This window comes from Podarcis pityusensis (genome assembly GCF_964106645.2).
Source record: "Podarcis pityusensis genome assembly, chromosome: 11".
In the NCBI taxonomy this organism is placed as follows: Eukaryota; Metazoa; Chordata; class Lepidosauria; order Squamata; family Lacertidae; genus Podarcis; species Podarcis pityusensis.
The window spans coordinates 26,434,129-26,456,734 of NC_138036.1; the positions used below are offsets into that span (position 1 = coordinate 26,434,129).

The following is a 22,606-nucleotide window of genomic DNA, read 5'->3' on the forward strand; positions in this document are numbered from 1 at the left end:
TTCCGGGTCACGTGGCCAGCGTGACGAAGCTGCTCTGGCGAGCCAGCACCAGCGCAGCACACGGAAATGCCGTTTACCTTCCCGCTATAAAGCGGTCCCTATTTATCTACTTGCACTTAGGGGTGCTTTCGAACTGCTAGGTGGGCAGGAGCTGGGACCGAAAGACAGGAGCTCACCCCGCCGCGGGGATTCGAACCGCCGACCATACGATCGGCAAGTCCTAGGCACTGAGGTTTTACCCACAGCGCCACCCGCATCCCATAAATAAACCATATATTACAAAGACACAACAGTCTCCACTGTACCTCATTCCAAAAGCAAACACGAACTCTGGGTACGTGCTTGGAACTCCTGGAATCTTGCACCACTTGGAGAGTGGGGTGGTGTGCAACAATAGTAAAGCTTAAAGAGTTGTATGAAAAGAAGTTTCCCATACCATTTTCTCCCCCTTAGTGAAGGAAACAACATATAGTCAGATAACATATGGCCCTATGCATGTTTACTTTGTAAGCTTTGTTAAGTTTGATGCACAGGATTGTACTCTGAACGTTAATTGCTAACATTCCAGGCGACTTCACACTTGACAATGACTTGGTCCAGGGACAAGAAATGTTACACAAAAGATAAGGTCATGTAGCTTAACTAGTTGCAATTTGGTGTGATCACCTTTTACTTCATAAAACAAACCAGGAGACTTCTGGTGGAAAAATACTCCACTGAGAAAAAGTAGGCTTATACTGAGGATGTTCAATGGATTTTAGTTTAAAAAAATAAAAATAAAATATCTACATTCTCATACTATATATTTGTTGCAAATTGGGTGCTCTAAGGCAGCAGACACCGCCTGTTAGGAATCTTTTTTTACTCTGCCTGAGGCTAGCAGGCAAGTACTTGCTTGCAAACCTGCCTTGGTATTGTTTTTATCCTTTATGAATAATAATTATTACATCTCTCCCTCTATCGACTCTCTCTCTCTCTCTCTCTCTCTCTCTCTCTCTTTCTCTCTCTCCCTCTCTCTCTCTCCCTCTCCCTCTCCCATTCAAAGTTCCAATTCCCATGTAGAGAAGCCTGCTGCAGCAAAGGACCAATGAGACTTTATTGCATGGTCACCTGTATTTTGAACTTTTCTGCATTTATAGCTACCAGTTAAAATTCCATGAACAAGGCTTAAGTATAGCCAGTCTATGCTTTCATCCTGAAATAACAACAGTACTGTACTAATTGTATGTTCAGAACAGTTTTTGATTATCACTGGCAAATAATAATGAGAAACATTTGGAAAACATAAAGCTGCCAATGTACTGGTACCCAGATTCGTGTCAGAGGTAGCTCAAACAAAAGCTGACAGACAATATTTTTTAAATAATTGAAAGTGGTGTGAGAGTTGCATCTCTCCACATTACACAGCCATTTATTTTGTCATCTCAATTCAAATAGGTTTTGTAGGTTTTTGATATGATGTAAACTTACTATATTTAATTGTATTTTATCTTGCCCTTTCCAAGTGCAAAAATGAGATGTGAACAATGACCAGATAGTCCTCCTTCAAATTGCTTTCAATTTCATGTGTAAGTGTGTGTGCGTATGGGGAACATATCGCCTGTGGGCAGATGAAGGTTTGCTAGCATTCCACGTGCACATCGCCACAACCTGGAAGTGGCCGGATTGAGCTTACACGCATTCCACCAACATGTGTGGAAGCCACGAACATAATCCTCATGTAAATGGAGGTTGCCTGTATTTCAAGTTGAGAATGGATTTTAACTCCAGCATCTCTGCTTTTTTTTTTTTTACAGCTTGATAGTATATTGTCACCTCCATCTATGCCATTTCGGAAATCCAGCAACCCTGAAGTTTCTTCTGGCCCCAGCAAGCCACTGAAATTTAAAAGGCAACTCAGTGAAGATGGGAGACCATTTAGAAGAGGAAGTCTTGGAGGAGCTCTGACTGGTAAGAAAAATGGCATGTCCATATAGCCAAGGATGGATATATTCCCATACATACTTAGTTAAAAAAAATGCTCTGCTATAGAAAACACGCTTGATCTTCAAAAATTATATGAACAGATACCAGTCAAGCTCAGTGTTTTGTGTACTGATTATAGACAGATGACTTAGAGAGGATAACACAGATAGATATCTCCGTGAGTCATTTTAATGAATCTCCACAATACTGTCTCTGTAAAGTAAGATTAGCAATTACTCCTGCTCCCCACCAAAATCCATTGTACTGGTTATTGCAGCCCATTATTTAGTGAGGCCTTCATTCCTTTCTTGGTAACTTCCTGAGACCATATGTCAGTGGTGGGTGGGACTGGAGACAAAAGTGAGCAGAGCAACAAATGTAAATTTTGCCTTTGAACAGAAGGTTAGTTTCTACACACAACTCTCTACCCACCCCCCCATCCAAGCAAGCAGGGAATCATTATAAGAAATCAGTGACACACTCCAGCCAGGCAGAATTACTCAAGGAAAGTGCAGAGCGGGAGCAAGTGAGGGGGGTGATGTGGCAAGAGTCCCAAGGACCAGGTAGACGGTGTGGAAGGGCACATTTGGCCCCAGTCGCTGATATATACACTAGCTTCTTAGGCGAGAAGGAATTGTATGCAGGCAAGTGAGCAGGTTGGTAGAAGAAGGGCAGAACACTTTGTTCATCATATGTACCTAGTACAGAACTGCAGCTGACTCTTGCAAAATGATGAAGCCCTGTCCTTTTTCTGCCAGTCCCAGCAGGCTAGTAAAAAAGAAAAAAGAAAAAAGAAAAAAGCATGTTAGTAGCTTTTGAGGCCTTACATGCAAGGCTAATTTACTACCATGGTAGCTTTTGGGTTGCTCTTTTTTTTTTACTTACATAAAGTAGAAGTTACTCAATGGACCTTTAATTACACTAAGAATGTACTGCTGTGGCTCCTAGGGGTGGGTTTGTCTCAGGAATCATAACTCCATTTCCAGTGTCAGATACCTATAGAAGATACATGCTGAGAGTGAGCTGTGCTGTGCCACTCAGAAACCAAGCAGTGGAATCTTAAAATGTCCTGCAGAAAATGTCAACATGCCCAGCAGAAGTGACAGCTATCTATTTGGAGAGTGATGCGTATAATGCGATTTTGTGTGTGTTATAAACACTTTTTGTTGTTGTTAGAGTAAAACTCTAGTTTCCCATGGATAACATGTTCATTTTTGCAAATTCTTTACAGTGGAAATTATCAGTTACCACAAACGGACAACTTGATCCTTCAGTACTCCACCTTTAGTTATTTTCCCTCAACTTTGTCAGTTGGAGACTTGTCCATTTTCCAATAAGTCTGTTGATGGTGGAGAAGGAAGAATTCTGAAGTCAAATTAGCTGTATACTTTTTCACTAGATTCTCCCTGCCACTTTCACATTCTTAGCTACTTGCCTTTCTGGAAGCTGCTATAGATCTCAAGAGAGAAGCTTGTCAGTCATGTCACTTCATAAAATTATTCATGAATTCTAAATTTAAGTGTATTAGGAGACTGTCGGCAATTTTTAATGTACAGCGTGGGTAGCCATTTTGCTGTTAGTTTCTGAATTACCACCATATATTTTAATAACAAATTCTCTATTTAAATTAAATATATCAACAGCAATTTATATGTTCAAACTAATTGGTTATAACTCACTGCCGAACTGAGTCAAGGCTCTTGATTTCCCTTTATTAAAATATTAAATGCAGAAAACAAAGCTGCGTGATTTATTCCTGTCATGAAGCAGGAAAACTGGTTAACTGCAAAGCTCCTTTGCTGCAGTGAATGGGTTTCATGAGCTGAAGTAACTTCAAAGGGCTTTATACAATCACTTGGGCTCGGGCTTAAATTGTCAGAATTGAGAATGCTCCACAGGCTTAGTAGGCTATGCTGAAAGTGGAATTCAAGATAGAAAATAATGGCTTTCTAAATGGGCTGGAGGTGAAGAGCGCTGTGTCTAACTAGGTTCAAAGTGAACTAAAATGTGTGACTTTATATCCTTTCTATTACTTATTACAGAGCAGTATTGCATTGTAGTAGCTTACATGTTTTTGTTCATTATGCTAAGATGTTTTAGGATGCTGAAATTGACTTTACCTTATTTATATATAATAAATAAAAATAAAGGTGAAATGCCTTTAATTTGGTTACTATGCTGTGTAGCAATTTCAGGCAGTTATTTCAGGCAATAAAATGCAGTCTAACTAATTCTATGCCGTTTAAGTCAGTGGCTCAGTTTGTATGTAATACTAAGCCAAACCATGGCTAAGTGTGAGTGAATGTTTATATGAATGCATGGAGCAAACATTGTGGCTGCTTCACGTCTCCCTTCATCCTGTACTATCCTGAGCTAAGCCATGGTTTGGTTTAGTGTCGTGTCTGAATTGTGGTTTGTCTAGCCAAGAACAAACCATGAAAATACAAAACTGAGTGGTATAGAGAGAGTGATGGGGAATACCACTCCCTGACCTCCAACTGATCTCTAGATAGCACTGGAATTAACTTTAACATTAGGTTTAGGATGGATAAATGAAAGTAGCTTTTTACACAACACATATTTAAATTATGATGTCTGCTGCCATAAGATGTTATTTAATGACTCTAAAGAAGAAACTGAACAATTAGCTATGATAGCAGAATAATGTAACAGCCGTGTTCAGAGGTAGACGCTGAATCTCATGTACTGAGAACAAACATTCAAGGCCTGTTGTGTTCATGCCCTGCTTGCAGGCTTCTGACTGGGTAGTGTGTGTTGAGAGCAGGATCCTGGACAAGATAGTTCCTTGGAGTGATGCAGCAGAAGAACTATTCCTGTGTTCTTGTGCTGTTGGGGCAGAGTGTTATTTTCCCCAATACTTCTTGTTTTAATTGAAATTTGTGAAAGTTGCTTTGGTGTTTGTGTAACTCAGAGGTGGGGAACTTGTGGTTCTCTAGATGTTGCTGAGCTACAGCTCCCTTCTTCCTAGCCATTGGCTGGGCTTGCTGGGCCTGATGGGAGTTCTGGTACAGCAACATCTGGGGGCCAAAGATTCCCCAGCCTGGATGTAATTTAAGGCAGTTTCAGTACATGTGCTGTAAACTGGAAGAATAAATGCATTAAACTGGAAACACTTTTGTTTAAGAAACAGGCCACTTTGTCCAAAGTAGCATGCTTCTGCCACTCTCTAAGCCATTCTGAAGAGTTTTCATTGATGGACGTTTATGGCATTAATTGTGGCTTAAAGGTTCAGCTGAAACACATTTCTTCCTTTATTACAGATCATAGTGAAATAGCAGTAGTCATTCTGAAAGAGCAAAGAATTAAAATAACACTAATTGTAAATGTTAACTGGGCAATTATTCCAAACTATTGAGGATATTTTAGCACCTCAATAATATGAGCTAGATAGGTTTTATTACTATGTGGAGGAAGGGGCATGAAAGTGCTGAATTTTGTTAATGGGGGTTCTGTACAATGCAGTGGCCAAGGACAACACAATTAAGTCATCTGTACTTCTAGCTTTGATTGAATTATATCAGCTTTAATGGACAGATTGGGGGAAAATGTTTATCTCTCTTTTAAATCTGGCAGGGAAAGAAGCATTGTCCGTTAATTTTAACCATATGCAGCTAAGTAATACACTTGACAGATGCTAATTTCCTTAAGTTGTAAGCAGCAAATGATGCATGAATTAAACAGCAACATGCTTTTTAAATGCCTGCTGGTATTCCTCCCAAACTGGATTTAAATAAAGTTTCTTGATGTTAACTACAAGGAACCAAGATAACAATAATGAAGGGTTTCATAACAATGGTTTTAAAATTAATCAATTGTTTTATTTTTCTATTAAGTCTAATGGGGATGGTTGCATTAATTCTGCATACATTATTGTAAAAACAAACACTAACATTTACATATTTCTTTTTTCACCCTGCTGGCGCTACAACAGTTTGTACTAATAAAAGTGATGTCTTAGAGTCTTAGTTGCTGGGGTCTCTGGTGATCAGATTAGGAAGGGATTTATCCTCTTACTGCTCCTACCCTTCAAGTTAAATACAGTCATTTGAAGAAATCATTGTTTGATGCAGATTATCTTAACATTTACTTCCTGCATTACAGTCAAAGTTAAGTACTTCTAAGACTCATATCAATGGGAGAATTACTGTGCGATCCTAGGTATGTCTACTCAGAGGTCAATAGGACTTAATTCAGGTAATAGTGCATAGGATTGTAGCCTTAAGCCTTTACTCTTTTTAAAACATAATAAAAATATTAAATCAGTAATGAAATTAATGGGCCTTAAGTCTTTAGTGCTGGTTAGATAGTGTCTAGATTCTGTGCTATTGTGATAATAGTTGTTTTTAAAGCCATTTCCATGTCTCTGGAAAGAAAGGGGGAGAATTCCCATTAGGATTCAGCAGCCAAGCATGTATTTATGTCACAAGAACAGGTCAGTTTTAATGTTAAATGTGGTGATTTACCTAGAATGTACATTTTTTCTTACAGACTGTCTTCTAGCTAACTGCCCTAATATCACATATGTGTTCATAAACATATAGGCATATATATGCACCAGGCAATTTTCTTAATTGTTTACTTAAAAACAGCTGCTCTATATCTTTCTTTAAGTCAATCAGTTTACTTATATAATGCATTCTCCACGAATAGTTGGTGGTTCACAGAAAATAAGTCTACAATAATAATACACAGGTATAATACTTATTAAAGTTATAACATGACTGCAGAAATTAACAATTCACTTAAAATATATCAAAGTGAGCATAAAACTTACCAGCAATATTCAATACATTCACATCCCAAGGTAGTCCAAATCTGATGGTGTTACCATAAATACATTAATAAATAAATACCTTTTAATAATAATAGTTCTCCAAGTGATTTACAGTAGATTAAAACAGAATAGCAACCCCCCTTTTGTATGTAGACCCAAAAGGCTCAGTGTTTACTTTTGAAGGCTCCGAGGGCTAGAAGATGAAGTAAAGTAGGTAGAACTCCCCAATGGTCAATATTGAGTCTTTCTCCCATCACAGTACTTCTCCTGGAAACAGCTTCTTGATGAAGGTTCCTTGTGCCAGAGTCTGGGGACTCAGCTACATTAGTCAAAAAAACATGTTTTGAATTTGTTATAAACATGCAACATCAGATGGCACCAGAAAGCAAAAGCGATTTTTACATCGCTCCCCGCCCCCTTTTGTTATAACGATTTAATTTCTGACTTATTTATAGTGGGGTTTTTTTCTGTGTATATATCTACCCTGGGTAAGAAATGTACTAGATAGGTCCCAAATGAGTAAAGCAAGTCTTTTTTCCTAAAAAGGCAAGAAACAGGAGAAAGGAAGTAAGTAGAGAGAAAGAACACCCAAGGGATCAAAATTAATTCTTAGTGCAAGTTAAAAAAAGAGAAGGCATTAGGAACAATGGGTCAAATCATAAAGAAACCAAAAAATCCTCCTATTCACAAGTCTCTCATTTCTTCTTTTGTTCATCAGTTTCTTAATTCTCAGAATGGGATAAGTTTGTATTTATATTTGTATTTGCACAGTAAGATTTATTACCTGGAGTATGTGCATATATCTAAGGCTAGCTGAGTATCTATTTCAGAAGCTTATGAGGAGCATTTGAGGTTTAAATCTTGCTAAGCCAGACCAAATTTGTCCATTTACAGTGAGGTGCATGGACTGATATTGCAGACCATTAACTGTGCAAGAGCCTGTGTACTGACAACTTTTTTCCACCTAAACTTTCGACAGGTAGGTACTTGCTGCCAAATGCTGTTACACAACAGTCATGGCAAACTGGAGAAACTTCCAATCTTGTCCGAATGCGCAGTCAAGCTCTTGGGCAGTCAGCACCTTCTCTGACAGCTAGCTTGGTGAGTTATATTTTCAAATATTTGTTTATTCAAGGAACGAATGTTTATGTAACATTGCTGCAAGGAGTTTATTTGCACTACAGTCAAATAATCCAAAATTGTTTTCAAAAGATACAGTAATTCAGGGCCTTTCACATAACTGTTGTCGGTTACTGTATATAATAATACTAAACATGTACAGTTTATCTGAATTATGTTTACTGGGGGAGCTGTAATTTTGAATTGCCTTACTTGCTTTCCTATAAAACCTCAGCTGGGAGCACATTTTAGTATAGTTTTTCCATTTAAGTAGTCTATTTAAGAAAAAGAAGCAGTCACTTTTTTTTTTAATAATACACTAGTTTCAAATACTGGGGTGTGTTTTTTTTTTTTTAAAGACATTCTATTATTTTCTTCCATTATGTGCATGCAAGTAGCTTACTAAAGGAATGTGTATATTGGTGTGTGTATTTGCAGCTCATCATGATAACGAGTAAAACATAGTTTGGTATACTGTGTAGGACTTTTTAAATTGGGTGATGGAGCTTCAGGTTGCAGCTGGTACTAAATCTCTAAGTTAGAGGAATGTTAGCAATAGAATCAACTTTTGCACCACCACTACTTTATAGGGGGAGGGGGGTATGTTTTTGAAAGTCATCTTGCAGGTCAATGGAATGGTAAGGCTGTCCTCAAAAAGTATTCAGTCTTGGTGTGGCCCTGAAGACTATTTTAATCTTAGTGTTAATTTTTTCACCCCACCGCTCCAAAACGAAAGAAGAAGCTTGGGCCTGACACTTCATTATAGATAATAAGAAAGTACTAAGTACTTGTGCTTATTTCAAAATATATATTTAAACTGATAGATATATTTAGTTATGAAAGCATGGAGATGGAATAGTTCCTCAATGGAATCAGATTTGGAGACAGGTAGATAAAATCTCATCAAGCCTGCCAGTTGGGGATGCACAATATAACTTATTACAAGATGGTATCTAACACCTGCAAGGTTAAATAAAATCCACCCAGTTAATGGCTCTGAATGTTGGGAATGTTTTGTGGGAAATGTCCATGTATTACATGATGAGATGGGAATGCCCAATTTATTGGTTGCAAATAACTCAAAATATTTCAGATATAATAGAGCATATATTGAGACGTAGCCCTGTGTAGATGGGGCTAATGTACGGTAACTATAAATCTGAAGTCCCTTGTCAGTATGGCCAAAATTGTATGGGCAAGAAAATGAAAATGCCAGCAGGCCCCAACAGAGTGGGAATGGCTGTACAGAATTGTATGTAATGTACAAGCTGACAGAGCTAGTCATGATAATAATAATAATAATAATAATAATAATAATAATAATAATATAAGGAAGGTAGGCAGGCAGGCTAGGAATTACCAACTTTGCTGAAAGATAGAACTGTTTTGTTGAGTTCTGGAATGTGCACTATAAATGGAGGATTGGAAATATTTTAGCGTATGTAATTACGGTTTGTATGAGAAAACATGGGGATAATGAGCTTTATGTGTAAAACATCGCATTAAAAAACTTCATACACTTAGAACTACAGCATCAAGTAGTATCTGAAGCAAAACATTGCAACGTGGAGTGTTCAGTCAAGTAACAAATAAGAAAATAAAACAGCCAGGTTGGACCACACCAAAGACCTTTCTAGTCTAGCACTCTATTCCCACAGTGACTACAGGAAAACTGCAAAAAGACATGAACATAATATTTATTTCTCCACTCAAATTCTAGTCCCTTCACACATGTACAGAGTGTTTCAGTATGAAATGTATGGAAATGAAACATATAACAATATTTTTGTCCATTTTCATGGTACAGAGTCTGAAGTAGTAGAGAATGAGTTTATAAAGTCTACACACTTATAAAGAAGTACCATAGATTCTAATTTCAATTTTTAGATGTGACTTCTCTTGAAACATAGAATTGTGGTTGTTCTATTAAATAATGGCTTTTCATGTAATGATGGTATGCAGCATTGGAAGTTATCTAAATTAACATACCCTTCAATTTTTCTGCATTACATTTTAACGCTGATACTTGACCAGTGATGTGCTGTTTTGCTTCACTCAGTCAGCATTTGTCTAAATAAATGCTGCTTATTTGACCTTATTACATATTTGCTGTTGGAAAAGAGCAGAACATTCATTTCTGAAATATTCCTCTCTTGCTTTGTAGAAGAATTCCTCTGTACTCTGTTATTTCCACAGCTGAAAATAACTGTATGGAAAGGAATGGCCTTTCTTCCTGGGGAGTTTGCTGTATTTGTTTAGGAGAGAACAAATAACAAACACTTAATTGAAAATGATAACTCCTACTAAATTGTCATATGCCTTTTGTAAAAATGGTTTCAGATATAATTATGTTAATTAGATTATAACTTGGTATTTGTATGTATTTCAGGAGTACTTCAGTACTATGCTTTACTTCCTCAAATAAAATGGTTCAATTACCTACCTGAGAGGTTATAAAATACCTTATGTACATAATGCAAGAATAAACAAGTGCGCCTTCAGAAGCATTAATTGGAAATATATTTGAATGTCAAATATAGTGCTGGCTTGCTTTTTAGCAATAATGTTGAAATCACTGTTCTGTTAAAATGGGTTGTTTAAGAGTATTGAAGTGGGTCAAAGAGCTTCCTGATAACTGAGCAACACTAATTGAGAGGGCTGGCCCGCCCATGAGGCAGAGTGAGGCAGCTGCCTCAAGCAACGAAAGTCCCACTGCTAGTGTAGAAGTGCTGCCACCAGCAGCACCAGTTTTCAGTGAGATCTTGCCAGAAACTGGCACTGCTGCTGGTACTTTGTGGACACCTTCACACAATACAGATAAGAGGCTTGCAGTGCCCGCTGCGGCTTGTGCTGTGCCAGTGGCGCAGGTGGCACATTCCTCTTTTGCCTCAGGCAGCAAAATGGGATGTGCTGCCCCTAGTAATTGACATGGTCTATATATTCAGCAGAATTAAAATACTTATTGCAACTGGTCTCTCTCTCTCTCTCTCTCTCTCTCTCTCTCACACACACACACACACACACACTGATTTGTTCTGTGAACAACATGGTCTGTGACTGCTTAGATGCTGCCTTCTGTGGCAATCTCATAGATGTGCTGAGAGACTGCTTTATTAAATTATCTTTCTATTATCTGAGGGTGTTTCCTGATGGGGAGTTCTAAGTTTTACAAAATAATTCCATGGAATTAGCTTTTTTTATTTTTTTAAAAAGTAAACCCATTCTGCTCTTGGGAGCAGAACCTGTGTGGACAAGGAAGGGATTTGTGTCCAGATCTCAAAACTAAGGACCCCTCACAGGAGGAGGAATGGGAGCAGGCCCCTCCAATCACCCTGAAGAACAAATGGATCCAGATACCTCTGCTTGAGCACCAGAGGTCACTATGCCAGCTTCCTAGGTTACTGGATGGCTCTTAGATCCCCCCTTCATCTTCCCCATGACTAGAGAAGCAGGGGATATGGCAAGCCAGGTAAAAGCTTTAAAGCCACTGTCTAATGTGGCTGACTAATGGGATGTCAGGGACTAGTTGGAGACTGAGGAGTGGTGGCTGGATGCTGATCTCCTAGGTAGCAAGCAGGACAACTCTACTTCTTTGTGCAAGACAGAAAAGGCTCAGAACAAGGGAGAGGTCATGAAGTAGACAGGCAAAAGGAAATTCTCAGGCAAGCAATGGAGAAAGGTGGGATTCATGGAATGCTCTTTCTGCTAGGTGCCTCAGTTGCACATTTTTTGATCCATACCCCAGAGAGATCACACTGCTCTCCACTCTTCCCCCTAAAATAAGATTTTCTGAGCCCACAAAAGAGCATCGAAAAGAATGAGCAAATCATGGCTTTGCCCAAGTTAAATGCCTAGAGTGGAACCAGTCTAGGTAACATACTGAGAAAATAAGGAAATGCAGAGAATTGAGCTCAGTGGCTGCTTCACAACTAAAAGTTTTCAAGGTTTTTCAGAGCTTATATGGTGCTAGTCCTTCTCAGACTAGACTCATTGAAATTACTGAACCCAAGCCAGTCAGGTCCATTAATTTGAATGGGTTTACTCAGTAGGACAAGTATTGGCTACAGCTCGTGTGTGTGTGTGTGTGTTTTGAAGGTTGCAATATCTTTTTATTCGAGCCTGTTTATTTTGAAGATTTATACCCTGACTTTCAATCAAATAACCACAAGGCAGCTCACAACAGATTACAATAATAAAAAAGACCCAACAGTCCTCCTTGCTTCTGCTGTTGGCAGAGTCCAGAATGTACTTCCATTTCCTTTTGCAGTAAACATGCTGTTGGTGACTGAGGGAGAATTTTTTCTGGTAAAGAGTTATCCCCACATGAACTGCCCCAGACTCTGCGTTCATCATCTTGAGGCACCTTCTTTGTGTGCCTCCTCCACAAGAGGTCCAGAGGGTGGCTACATGAGAACAGGCCATTTTTGTTGAATGCTCTCCCCAGGGAGGCTTGCCTGACACCTTCATTACATAATATTTAGGTGCCAGGCAAAAACATTCCTCTTCTCACAGGCTTTTAAAACTGTGTGTGTTGTCGTGTTTGTTTCTTACAATGGTATGTTTTTTGTGATTTTATATTGTGATCCTTGAATGAAGGGCAGTATAGAAATTTAATAAATAAATGAGGAAAAAAGAGGAGAAACAAGTTAGCTGCATCTGATTGTTCTCTTTGCTGATGGCTGGGATCTGGTCTTCTGCTTGCCATAAAGGTTTTCATGGGAGGGAGGGTTTCAACCTCCTTGATAGCTCTTCTTCCTCTCATCACTGGCAGAAGCTGTTGTGTCCGTCACTTATGTATGGCCAGAGTTAAAAGCTGACCTGTATCAGGCTTTAAAGTTATTACTCTGGCCTTTTTTCATATTCTATTTTTTGACAGCTTTGTGTTCTTGGGATGTGGTAGGCAAAATAACGGAATGTATACCTGCTGTTCTCAGAGTCACTGTGAGTTTACGTATGCTTATTCATGTGTTTCATGTAAAGCAGAATGGAAGGGTGTAAATTTTATAAATAAATAGGTGCAAATGTGCATCCTTCCCTCGAAGCATATCCTGTTCTATCACTCCTAGCAAGGAAGGGCACAGACTTTGCAAAGTCCCTTAATACTGGAGTCAGATGCAAAATTTCATTAGAAGGTTAGCTCTTCTGGTTAAAGTTCATGCTGATTTGGTCTGATAAAAGCTTTCTGACTCAGTTTTTTATATTTTATTTCACAAGGAGTAATGCAAGAGCAAACCCAGTTGTGGCACAATCTTTGGGAAAGACTGTTGCTTTTCTTGTCTGTTAATATCTAGAGTCCCCATGACCTAAAGAGGGCTTTAAAAGCATACATCTTCAAACTATCTAAAAATAGTATATTCTTCCCAAAAGCAACCTTCGGGGTCATGCTCCTGCCTGGCAGGTGAGCAAGCAATAAAGGCAAGTAATAAATAAAAGAAATGTTTTGGGATTTTCTTTGCTTTCTGCCACTTGAGACAAAGACAAAGAAGACAAAGAACTACTGGAAGGATTAAACAACCATATTGAAATGTGGTATAAGAAATGTAAAGTAATACTGGATCACAGAAGAAACATAGCCTCTAGGGGAAATGCCCACTGCCCTTTTTGTATCTCTAGTCTCAAGCATTAGTTAAAAAGCATTAATTAAAAGTAGCTAGCTGTAACTTCCCCATCTGAAGAAATAAGGAAGAATGGATAAATAAAAGTATAAAACAATGAGCATGGTGGTAGTGGTAAGACACTCCACAGTAAATAAGCTTTTCCATGTTTTAATATATTACAGCAGAGGCTTAAAACACTACATCAACTTTGTTACCTGAAAAGATTTCTCCTTCACAAAATGAATGTTGAGATTTCATTGACTAAGAAAAATAAGTCTTTTTAAAGGAAATAATTTTATATGTAAGATGCTACATTATTGAAACAAAGATTTTATATTAGTTTTCATACTGGTTTCCATCAATTTGGCAGTTAATTCTGGTGTATGCAAAGCAATGAGTGTTGGCCTGTGAGATGGGTGAGGTGATTTTTTAATGGATCTATCAGACTTCTTTAAAAGTACAAACCTGGTAGTTTGTGCAAGTGATGTCCACTAGGTGGCACACGAGCCGTGTGTAGTCTATATCACATGTGCTGTAACTAATATGTACTCTGTCCTTCCCTTTTGTTTTCAATGTTCATTTGTTATAGTCAAACTCAACTGCCAATCAAGATACAATGACCACACAGGTGCAACAGCTCTTATTTCAAAATGCATATAAAACCTACCCATATTGGGATTCTGAAAATAGATAAACTGACTCCACTTACCCTTGCATACAAATATGATAACTAAAGATTTGCTCTTATTTGTCTAGATGTACTGTGAAATTAAAATAGTGCTGGACTTTTAAGACATTTGTTGAAATTCAGCTTGTAGATTTAAATGCACGTGGCTAAATGAGAAGCAGGGTTCTTACGCACTCATTTCATGTTTTTATCCTTTTTCATTATTGACTTTTGATTACTCTTTATTATGAAATGTACTTCAAAGAAAGCATGTTGTTTATGTTGGGATTTATCCTCCCAAGCAACAGGAAGTGGACCACTTAACCTCAGCTTTCTGATTAAGAGGTAGTGTTTTGCTTGCTCTTCAGAGAGTGAGCTCTAAAGGGCAAACAAGATGGGGGAGGAATATCTGTCTGTTCTTTAGAGATGAGCAAGCAGAGAGATCCTCTATCTTGGATCTTGGCACTAAGCTAAAGCTCTCTGCCTGCTCTTTAAATAAGGTATTATTTCCACCCACAGCCACCCCAGTGCTGGAGCGGGAGTGGTGAGAAATGCTGCCTTTTACTTTGCTGTTGGGGAAAACAGCCTGGTGAACAAAATTGGACTCAAGATTGGCCTGCAGGCTGCTGGCTTCCCATGTCTGCTGCAACGCTACAATCCATTGAAGCAGACGGAAGTGCCTAGTGGAGAAAGGGAATAAGGGTGTATTTATAATCTGCACACAGTTCCCACTCATTGCTACAGTGCACAGGCAGTCTCTGTATTGTTAAGTCAACTGTTACAGTTGATGAAACCTTTTACTTTCTAATGTATGATATGAAGTCCATCATATGGATTTTTTAAAAAAGTGAGTTTTAATATACAGCGAGCGTGATCCTACGTTGGTTAGCTTTGCAGAATTCCAGGCAGTGTGGAATGTTTCTTCCTTCCTCCTTGTCCCCAGGTTTTGATTAGGTAACTGGAAATAATAATAGTAATAATAATAATAATAATAATAATAATAATAGAATACCAAATGTGTGCTCAAATTGTGTTGCATTTCGAAAGGAAAATATATTTCAGGAGCAGTTCAGACATTTTAGATAAGATACTACTAAAATATCTTGTTCCTACTGATAAGGGGAGAAAATGAATTGTACTTCCTAATAAAACAAATTTGCAAATACTTGGTGCGTGTGGAGCCAAAGTAGAACATCTTTCTGTTTGATTGATGAGGTGATATGTATGGAGACAGTTTGGTATATATCAAAAATATACTAGGATGTTTTTGTTAAGCTGTCCAAACTCATAGCTTAAAATTTATGATTTTCTTTTTGAAATGTAAATTTTCAGTACCCTAATTTCTGCTATTCTTAACTGTATCAGGCTGTGATGGGCAATATGACAAAAATAATAAGTCCAGGAAGATATTCAACCCTCTAGTTGACAGGAAAAGATTGTGATGCTTTCAGACCTAAACTGTATATATTATAAAGCCCTATAACAAAAACAGTAAACTTTAAATGGCAGCATAGATCATATTGCTCACACTGATCTCTTCTTTACTTGATGATAAATATGTTCGTTTAAAAGCATATTTTTTAATTTAAAGTGGGTGTTGTAGTAGAGGGCTGGAACTTTTTAAAAGACTGATTCATATTTGCTCTTCAAGGGCAGTCATCACTTAAATTTTAAGCCATGCCTTAGTTGCTGATTTTCAAAAGGGCAGTCACACACAATTGTATAGAAGCAGTGATTTAAAAGTGGCCATGCACTCTTATAGGAGCTTTGTTGCTGCTGACTAGTATTGGGGGTCATGTGACACAAGCAACAGCTAGCGAATCTCTATCTTAATCAACAGGTGCATTGTGGACAGCTGTCTGCAGCCCTGGAGCATTTAGTCATAGTGATAAAGCCTTTTGTGGCATTTCTGATTCATGATAAACCATGAGATGGTGACCGATTAAATAAAAAGCTGGAATTTAAATTGCTGGAGGTCACTACAACAGAAATTAAACTTGGTGAAGGAGGATCTGGAAGAAGGAAAGCAGTAAGAGAAATTATCCAATAATTCCTAAGTTCCTAAGTGTCACTATCAAGCAGAAAGATCCTGTTTCTAATGTATTACAGTCTATTATGTTGTTCTTAGTCTATGAGGAAACACAGGAGTACTGTTATTACAGAGTGGTATAATAATTTGTGAATTATTGGTAATTAAATGTGTTTGTCCTGCTTTTTCTTAGTCATGCTACACAATAACATTAAATACGTAGCTGGCAACTGTGTCTGGAATTTTATAGGAGTGTTTATGGGGGGGGGTGGAGAGATCATTGGCACTACAACACATAGCAAGGAAAGGTTTAACTCTTTCCTTACCAACTGCCCACTACCTGGTATCTATGGGACTTAGAAAAAAACCTTTCCATTGATGTTCCCCTAACATTTTAAGACGTCTTGCCTGAAGTCCTGCCAACACCTTTGTGTAAAATGTGGCAGTTAGCACTGGGATATTGTTACTTTGATACTGAAACAACTGCACTGGCTGCCAGTTGTCTTCTAGGCTCAATTCAGTGTGTTGGTTTTAGCATTTTAAAGCCCTTGGGGACCACATGTCTCATTATGAACTTGTGTGTCTATTAAGTATGAAGGAGAATCACTTTTGAGGATGGTGTCACCTGCAGAGGCCTGCTTAAGGGGCATGAATGAGTGGACTGTTTCCTGTGTTGCTCCCAGATTGTTTTGTTCTTATTCTTGGTCTGTTGTATATCACCATGGTTCTTTTCAGAAAGGTGGTGTAAAAATATTAAAAATGCTGTGTAGGATTCAACTAATGAACCCCATCAGCAGAAGCCTGTGGAAGGGCTTCTGTTTGCACAATAAGACTTCCCCTTCTTCTCCTGTGTGCCCTGGGAAATTTACTCGGAGGGGATTGGGAGAACCTTTATAAAAGCACTCAGGAAAGGAGAGGGAATTATATCAGGCAAGCATGGCATGCTTGCACTGACAGAATAATCTCATAGTGCAGTTTTGAATTCCTTCCACAGTGGTTCTCACCTGTGTTGTCACAAGTACTGCACAGTTGTATTTCTTCTCTATCAAGAGCAGACGGTGGCATCCTGATTTAATAACCTAGAGTAACCATTATGGATTAGGAGGATATTTATGTAAATGTTTGACATGGTGTTAAAAGTCACAGCATGCCCCAAGGGATATGTAACCACACAAAAATAATCAACAGTTGTAGTGGAACCAGATTTTAATTTCTGGCAGCAGCAATGACAAGTGTCATTGTCCCAAAGTGTGGAATAACTGGCCTCATATAATCAACATGCTGAAGTTTAATTAATGCAGGCTTAGCCTAGCTCACTTCCCTCTCCCTGGAAGGAAATAGGCAATCAAGTCTTTGTTCTCCTTCAGTCTACCTGAGGAGCACCATGTGTAAAAAGGTTTGAACTGATTGCTCAAGTTCAGACAGCATGGCTCTCACCAGCCACTCTTGAGTTCATTAATAATTTAGGACTGTTCACCACTTTGTAACTAAGCAAAGTTTTACTGCCTGTGCAACTTTCTGGAGTGGATGAATCTGAGTTTGTAAGTAAACTATTTTTTAACTTACCAAACGTGTGGTCCTTTCCTATGCTGGGGGAAGAGGGAAACTTTTGGAACTCGCTTCGAAGGGCACATTTTAAGTTTTTATTTCCATACTTTGCTGAATGTTTTGTGATTTTAAATTTCTATTGGGGTTCTCAACAAAGAGTACTTTTTCTAAACTTTGATATTGGCATCCAGGAATTTTCTCTCTCTGTCTCTCTCTCTCTTTCCACAAATACAAAGAGTGTACTCAACATGACTGTTTGGTGATGAATGAGGGACTGATGTATCTGTAAATCGCTTTTTGAATGCAGTAGAATTTTAAAATACAGTTCATTTATAATGATATTTGTGTTGCTTGATGGACATCTGATTCTAGTATCTGACAGTTTGCGTATGATATATCTGAAAAAAATAGTCAAATTCCACTGTACAACATTCAACAAATTGACACAACAAACTTTCCAAATCTAAGACTAGCATCCCACACCTGGTCAAAATACACAAATATGTAGCAAAGACAGTCATTTTATCTTACTGGTTCTTCAATATCTATATTATTGCCCAGAGCCATTCTTTCAACACTTTATTTTGTCTCACAAGTTTTTGCCTCCAGCATGTAATATAATTTTTTATGTATGTGTGCCTGCTTCTCAAAGTGATGCTTTCTGACAGGAAATCAATATTTTTTCAAGCTAGATTTGAGGGTGCGATTGTCATAATCCTCCTCGTAGACTTTGTTAATGGCTAAATACTAGCCTGTATTTTTATCTTTCACATTGGCCTTTGGTAAGAAATGTACCTTTCACCTCTACTGCAAAAATGTCCCTCTTCATTCCTCACTTCGCAAATGTTTGCAGAGATTTTGAAAAAGGTGTGCTGGAACCAAGAATTTAAAATGCCAGTAGTTGTTTTAGAGAGATGGGTGCTACTTAATAACCTCCATAGAAAGGGGAAAATAACAGGTTCAGTTTCAATTTATTTCCATATGCACTTATACTCCATCTGTTTGTTGGGGAAGCCTTACATATAGGCTCTACATTGATGTTACCATCACAAGATCTAGTTCTCAACTGCTACAGACTGAAGTTGGGTGCAAGAGCACTGAAGTGGAGGGAATTAACTTCAATCTGCCTTTCTCATCAATAAAGCTCTGTGGAAATTGAAAACTAGTAAATGGGGGGGAGAGGTTCTAGCTTAGTCCTTTGCTTAGACTTTTGCCTTCTGAACTGGTTTCCTATTTTAGGTAGATGTGTCTCAGAAATGTGATTTCCCTTCCTTCAATATTTCTGGGTAGTCTGTCATCTCACTATGATGCCTCTGTTAACAAAGCCTGAAAACAGTATTTTTGACAATAGACCTCATGCTTTGTAAACTAGCAAATGAAGGATAGTTATTTATTTGGCAGGAATTTAATCATTAAAAATAATAATTGAATAACACTTGGCATACATATTGTAGAAAGAATGGTGTAAATAAAGCATACAGAATATAACAAAAAAAGCAAATCCTTCAAACACAGGAACTGTGGTAGAATACATTACCACAAAACAAAAGCAAAACAATACAACTATCTGTTCTTATTAATGTCCTGGCTTCTACTGGAGGTAGAACTTGAACAAAGGCTGTGGTATTTCCGTTTAGCCAGTAGGGATGGTAGGTTGGGTTAGGTTCCACCTTCTGGTGAAAGCAGGCCTCTCCCATGATGCTCTAGTTTACAAAGACATTGATTGAACAAGAGACATGCCTCCTGTGATCCTGTTATGAGTGGACACAACTTAGTGCAGCAAGCAGGACTGTTCCCTGGGCTGGTCAAGAAAATGGGCACTCTTCTGGGAAGGTTGTGTCTTCATTTCATATTTTTATGTGACTGGTAATTGACTGCCACAATTGTGGGAGAAAAAGGAGACCACATGTGAAGGGGTTCTTAGATGAAAGCTCCATTTGCACCCAATGCATGTCTTTTGAGCCACGTATTGTATTCAGCAAATGATTCAGCTGAAAAGCATCAAAATGGTATCACAATTTGGGAAAACTAAGCCCACCCTCCTCTCTGGAGCAGCACAACACAATTTTGCTCAGCTTTACAAAAATGCATTGCTGGGAATTTTAATCCTTACATAGGCTTTAGGATAGTTTTCTTTCAACCTGGTCCCTTCCAGAATTTTGGATGACAATTTCCATTGGCCATGAACATTAGCCATGTTGGGACTGAAGAGAATTGTAATCCAAAAAGCATAGATATTAAAACTGAGTATTGTAAAATGGCCCAGCGGGGCAGATAATTAAGAGCCAGAAGCCCCGAAGAAATTCTGCTGAGGAAAGATGTAGAGCAGAGTTTCCCAAACTGTCTATCCCTTTTTTTCCTTGGCTTACTCTAGAATAAGCCAAGAAAAAGGGATCTGAGGGATAGACCGTAAGTGAAAGAGGAGATTGTTTGAGGAAGGTCATTTGGAAAATGATGATCCAAGGAAAGAAGAAGCAAATGGAGGATGTGGTGAAACTGGGCCCCTCCAGATATTTTTGGACTCCATCTCTCATGAGCTTCCTCCAGCATTTCCAGTGATCAGGGATAATAGGAGTTGTAGTCTAGCAACTTTTTTTAGCATCGCAGGTTAGCAGTAAGGAAAAGGTGCATGCACTGCTTAAGGTTCAGAATGCTTGTACAGTGTAGGCTGTGGGAAGACAGGAGGACTAGGGAAACTGCTCAAGATGCTTGGTAAAGTGACAGATTGAAAAACAGGAAAGCAGTAAGGGATAAATGGAGATGAGTAATGGAGAAGCCATACTGATTTTGGCCAACCTACAATATCTTTGGCTACAGACTTCTAGAAAGAATATAAGATAGCAGTTCGGTAACCTCTTCCAAAAGTTGCATTAGATATATAAAATTGATTGTGTTAGATACTGTCGCAGGTTTTTCTGTGAATGAGAGGTGCATGTTAGAACCCATCAGGGGACCTTCCAGGGCAGTATGCAGGTGGCCCTGGAAGCTGCAGGTAGAAGGGAGAATTGAAATTGTGGATGGACATGTTTAGATCCAATCCCTAATGTGGATATGAACGGGATCCGTTCCGGAGCCCTGTTTGCATCCTGAAGTAAATGTAAGACGGAATGGCGCATCTGCGCGTCGCGTTTTGCCGCTTCCACGCATGTGCGTGACGTCATTTTGAGCATCTGTGCGAGCGGCGGAACCCGGAAGTAACGCGCTCCGTTACTTCTGGGTTGCCGCGGAGCTCAACCCGAAAATATTCATCCCGAAGCTACTTCAACCCGAGGTATGACTGTAATTAAGGGATGCGGGTGGCGCTGTGGGTTAAACCACAGAGCCTAGGACTTGCCGATCAGAAGGTCGGCGGTTCGAATCCCTGCAACGGGGTGAGCTCCCGTTGCTTGGTCCCTTCTCCTGCCAACCTAGCAGTTCAAAAGCACGTCAAAGTGCAAATAGATAAATAGGTACCACTCCAGCGGGAAGGTAAACGGTGTTTCTGTGTGCTGCTCTGGTTCGCCAGAAGCGGCTTAGTCATGCTGACCACATGACCCGGAAGCTGTACGCTGGCTCCCTTGGCCAATAAAGCGAGATGAGCGCCGCAACCCCAGAGTCGGTCATGACTGGACCTAATGGTCAGGGGTCCCTTTACCTTTACCTTTTATGACTGTAATTAAGTTTTGTTTACTATAATTTGGATCTAGACCCATCTGAAGGGAAATTGATGGGCATGTCTTAAATTCAACCTATCATTGCTGTGGGGGAGACAGTGGAAAAGAAAATGGAAGAAATTTGCCTGCAGGTTTTATTCAGTCTCTTTAACAAAATTTGACTTTGCTTAGTATCCAAAGGGTTTCCTGGGTTTGTCCATATAACTGTTGATGGAATGTTGGTGTATTTACTTTATAATTCCAGTATAAATGTGTATTCTTAGTGCCTTTGCTTCAGGATGTTCACATGCTTAATTTTTGTAAAAATGCTTATGACTTTATCAGTGTATGTATATTGTGAACCAAATACTTTTGGAGTCATATTGATGTGTGCACACCAGACTGAAAACCATTCTCATGCTAGCCATTCCTATCTGATTATGGTGGGTGTTCTTTCCAGCCCAAGTATGAACACTCATATAATGGAAGTAGTATGTGAAGCAGCTCTTGAAATGGTATCAGAAGAATAATCTTCATGACAACTCATTAGTATATTTGAAAGAATCCTCTCTTGAGTTAGGAATTAAATACTTGTTCACAAGAGTTTGTCCTGTAAACCTAAAGAGAGATGCAGAGCCCATTTTTGAAGCATGAAATGCAATTGATTTAGTTGGCGGATAGACTGTTAAATCCCTAAGCAATTTTTAATGACACACTCTAATCAATTGATATCAAGCCTAATAGCCTGATGACAGCTTCAAAAAAAATCAATCATTGCTTTAACCTCAGCTGTACTGATAAGGCAAATCAAATAGCTTTCTCTTTTTCCTTTTGAAATTCATTTGACCAGAAATCATGAACTCTGATAAAGATGTGTGACTATGGTTAAGGGGCAAGTTGGTTCCTCTTTCTCTTCTTTGATACTTAGTCTGCATTACCTAAATACAGGAATCTGAAAATGGGGAAAGATGATTTCTTATAATCTGGCATTGTGGTATCACTATTGCTGTGGCAATATTCAAGCAATAAAAACTTAATATTCAGCTCCTTGCAGTCTTGAACTGGAATAAAATGGAAATGATCAGAGTAAACAAGTGGAAACAGAGTGTGAAATTATGCATGATGAGGGGGAGAAATAATATTTGTATCTACTACTTCATCTCCTTAGCATAGGTTAACTGTTTAACCGATGACTGTATTTTATGAGGTATTAATACTATGAATATTAATATTTTAAAAGCTTTGAAATATATA

The 22,606-nt window shown here is 38.6% G+C and overlaps 1 protein-coding gene across 7 annotated transcripts in view; it reads left to right on the plus strand.

The window, feature by feature from the left end:
• The window catches only part of MAST4 (microtubule associated serine/threonine kinase family member 4), a gene marked incomplete at its 5' end in the record, with an annotated part of 192,710 nt that overhangs the window by 24,738 nt on the left and 145,366 nt on the right, over positions 1-22,606 (plus strand). For 5 of the 7 annotated variants that reach the window (XM_080972174.1, XM_080972179.1, XM_080972178.1 and 2 more), the window contains 2 exons: positions 1,797-1,950; positions 7,740-7,861. In XM_080972174.1, coding sequence (XP_080828300.1) covers positions 1,797-1,950; positions 7,740-7,861 — 276 coding nt within the window. Of the gene's footprint in view, positions 1-1,796; positions 1,951-7,739; positions 7,862-22,606 lie in introns of those variants that run through there. The other 2 variants (XM_080972176.1, XM_080972175.1) reach the window with 2 other exon arrangements.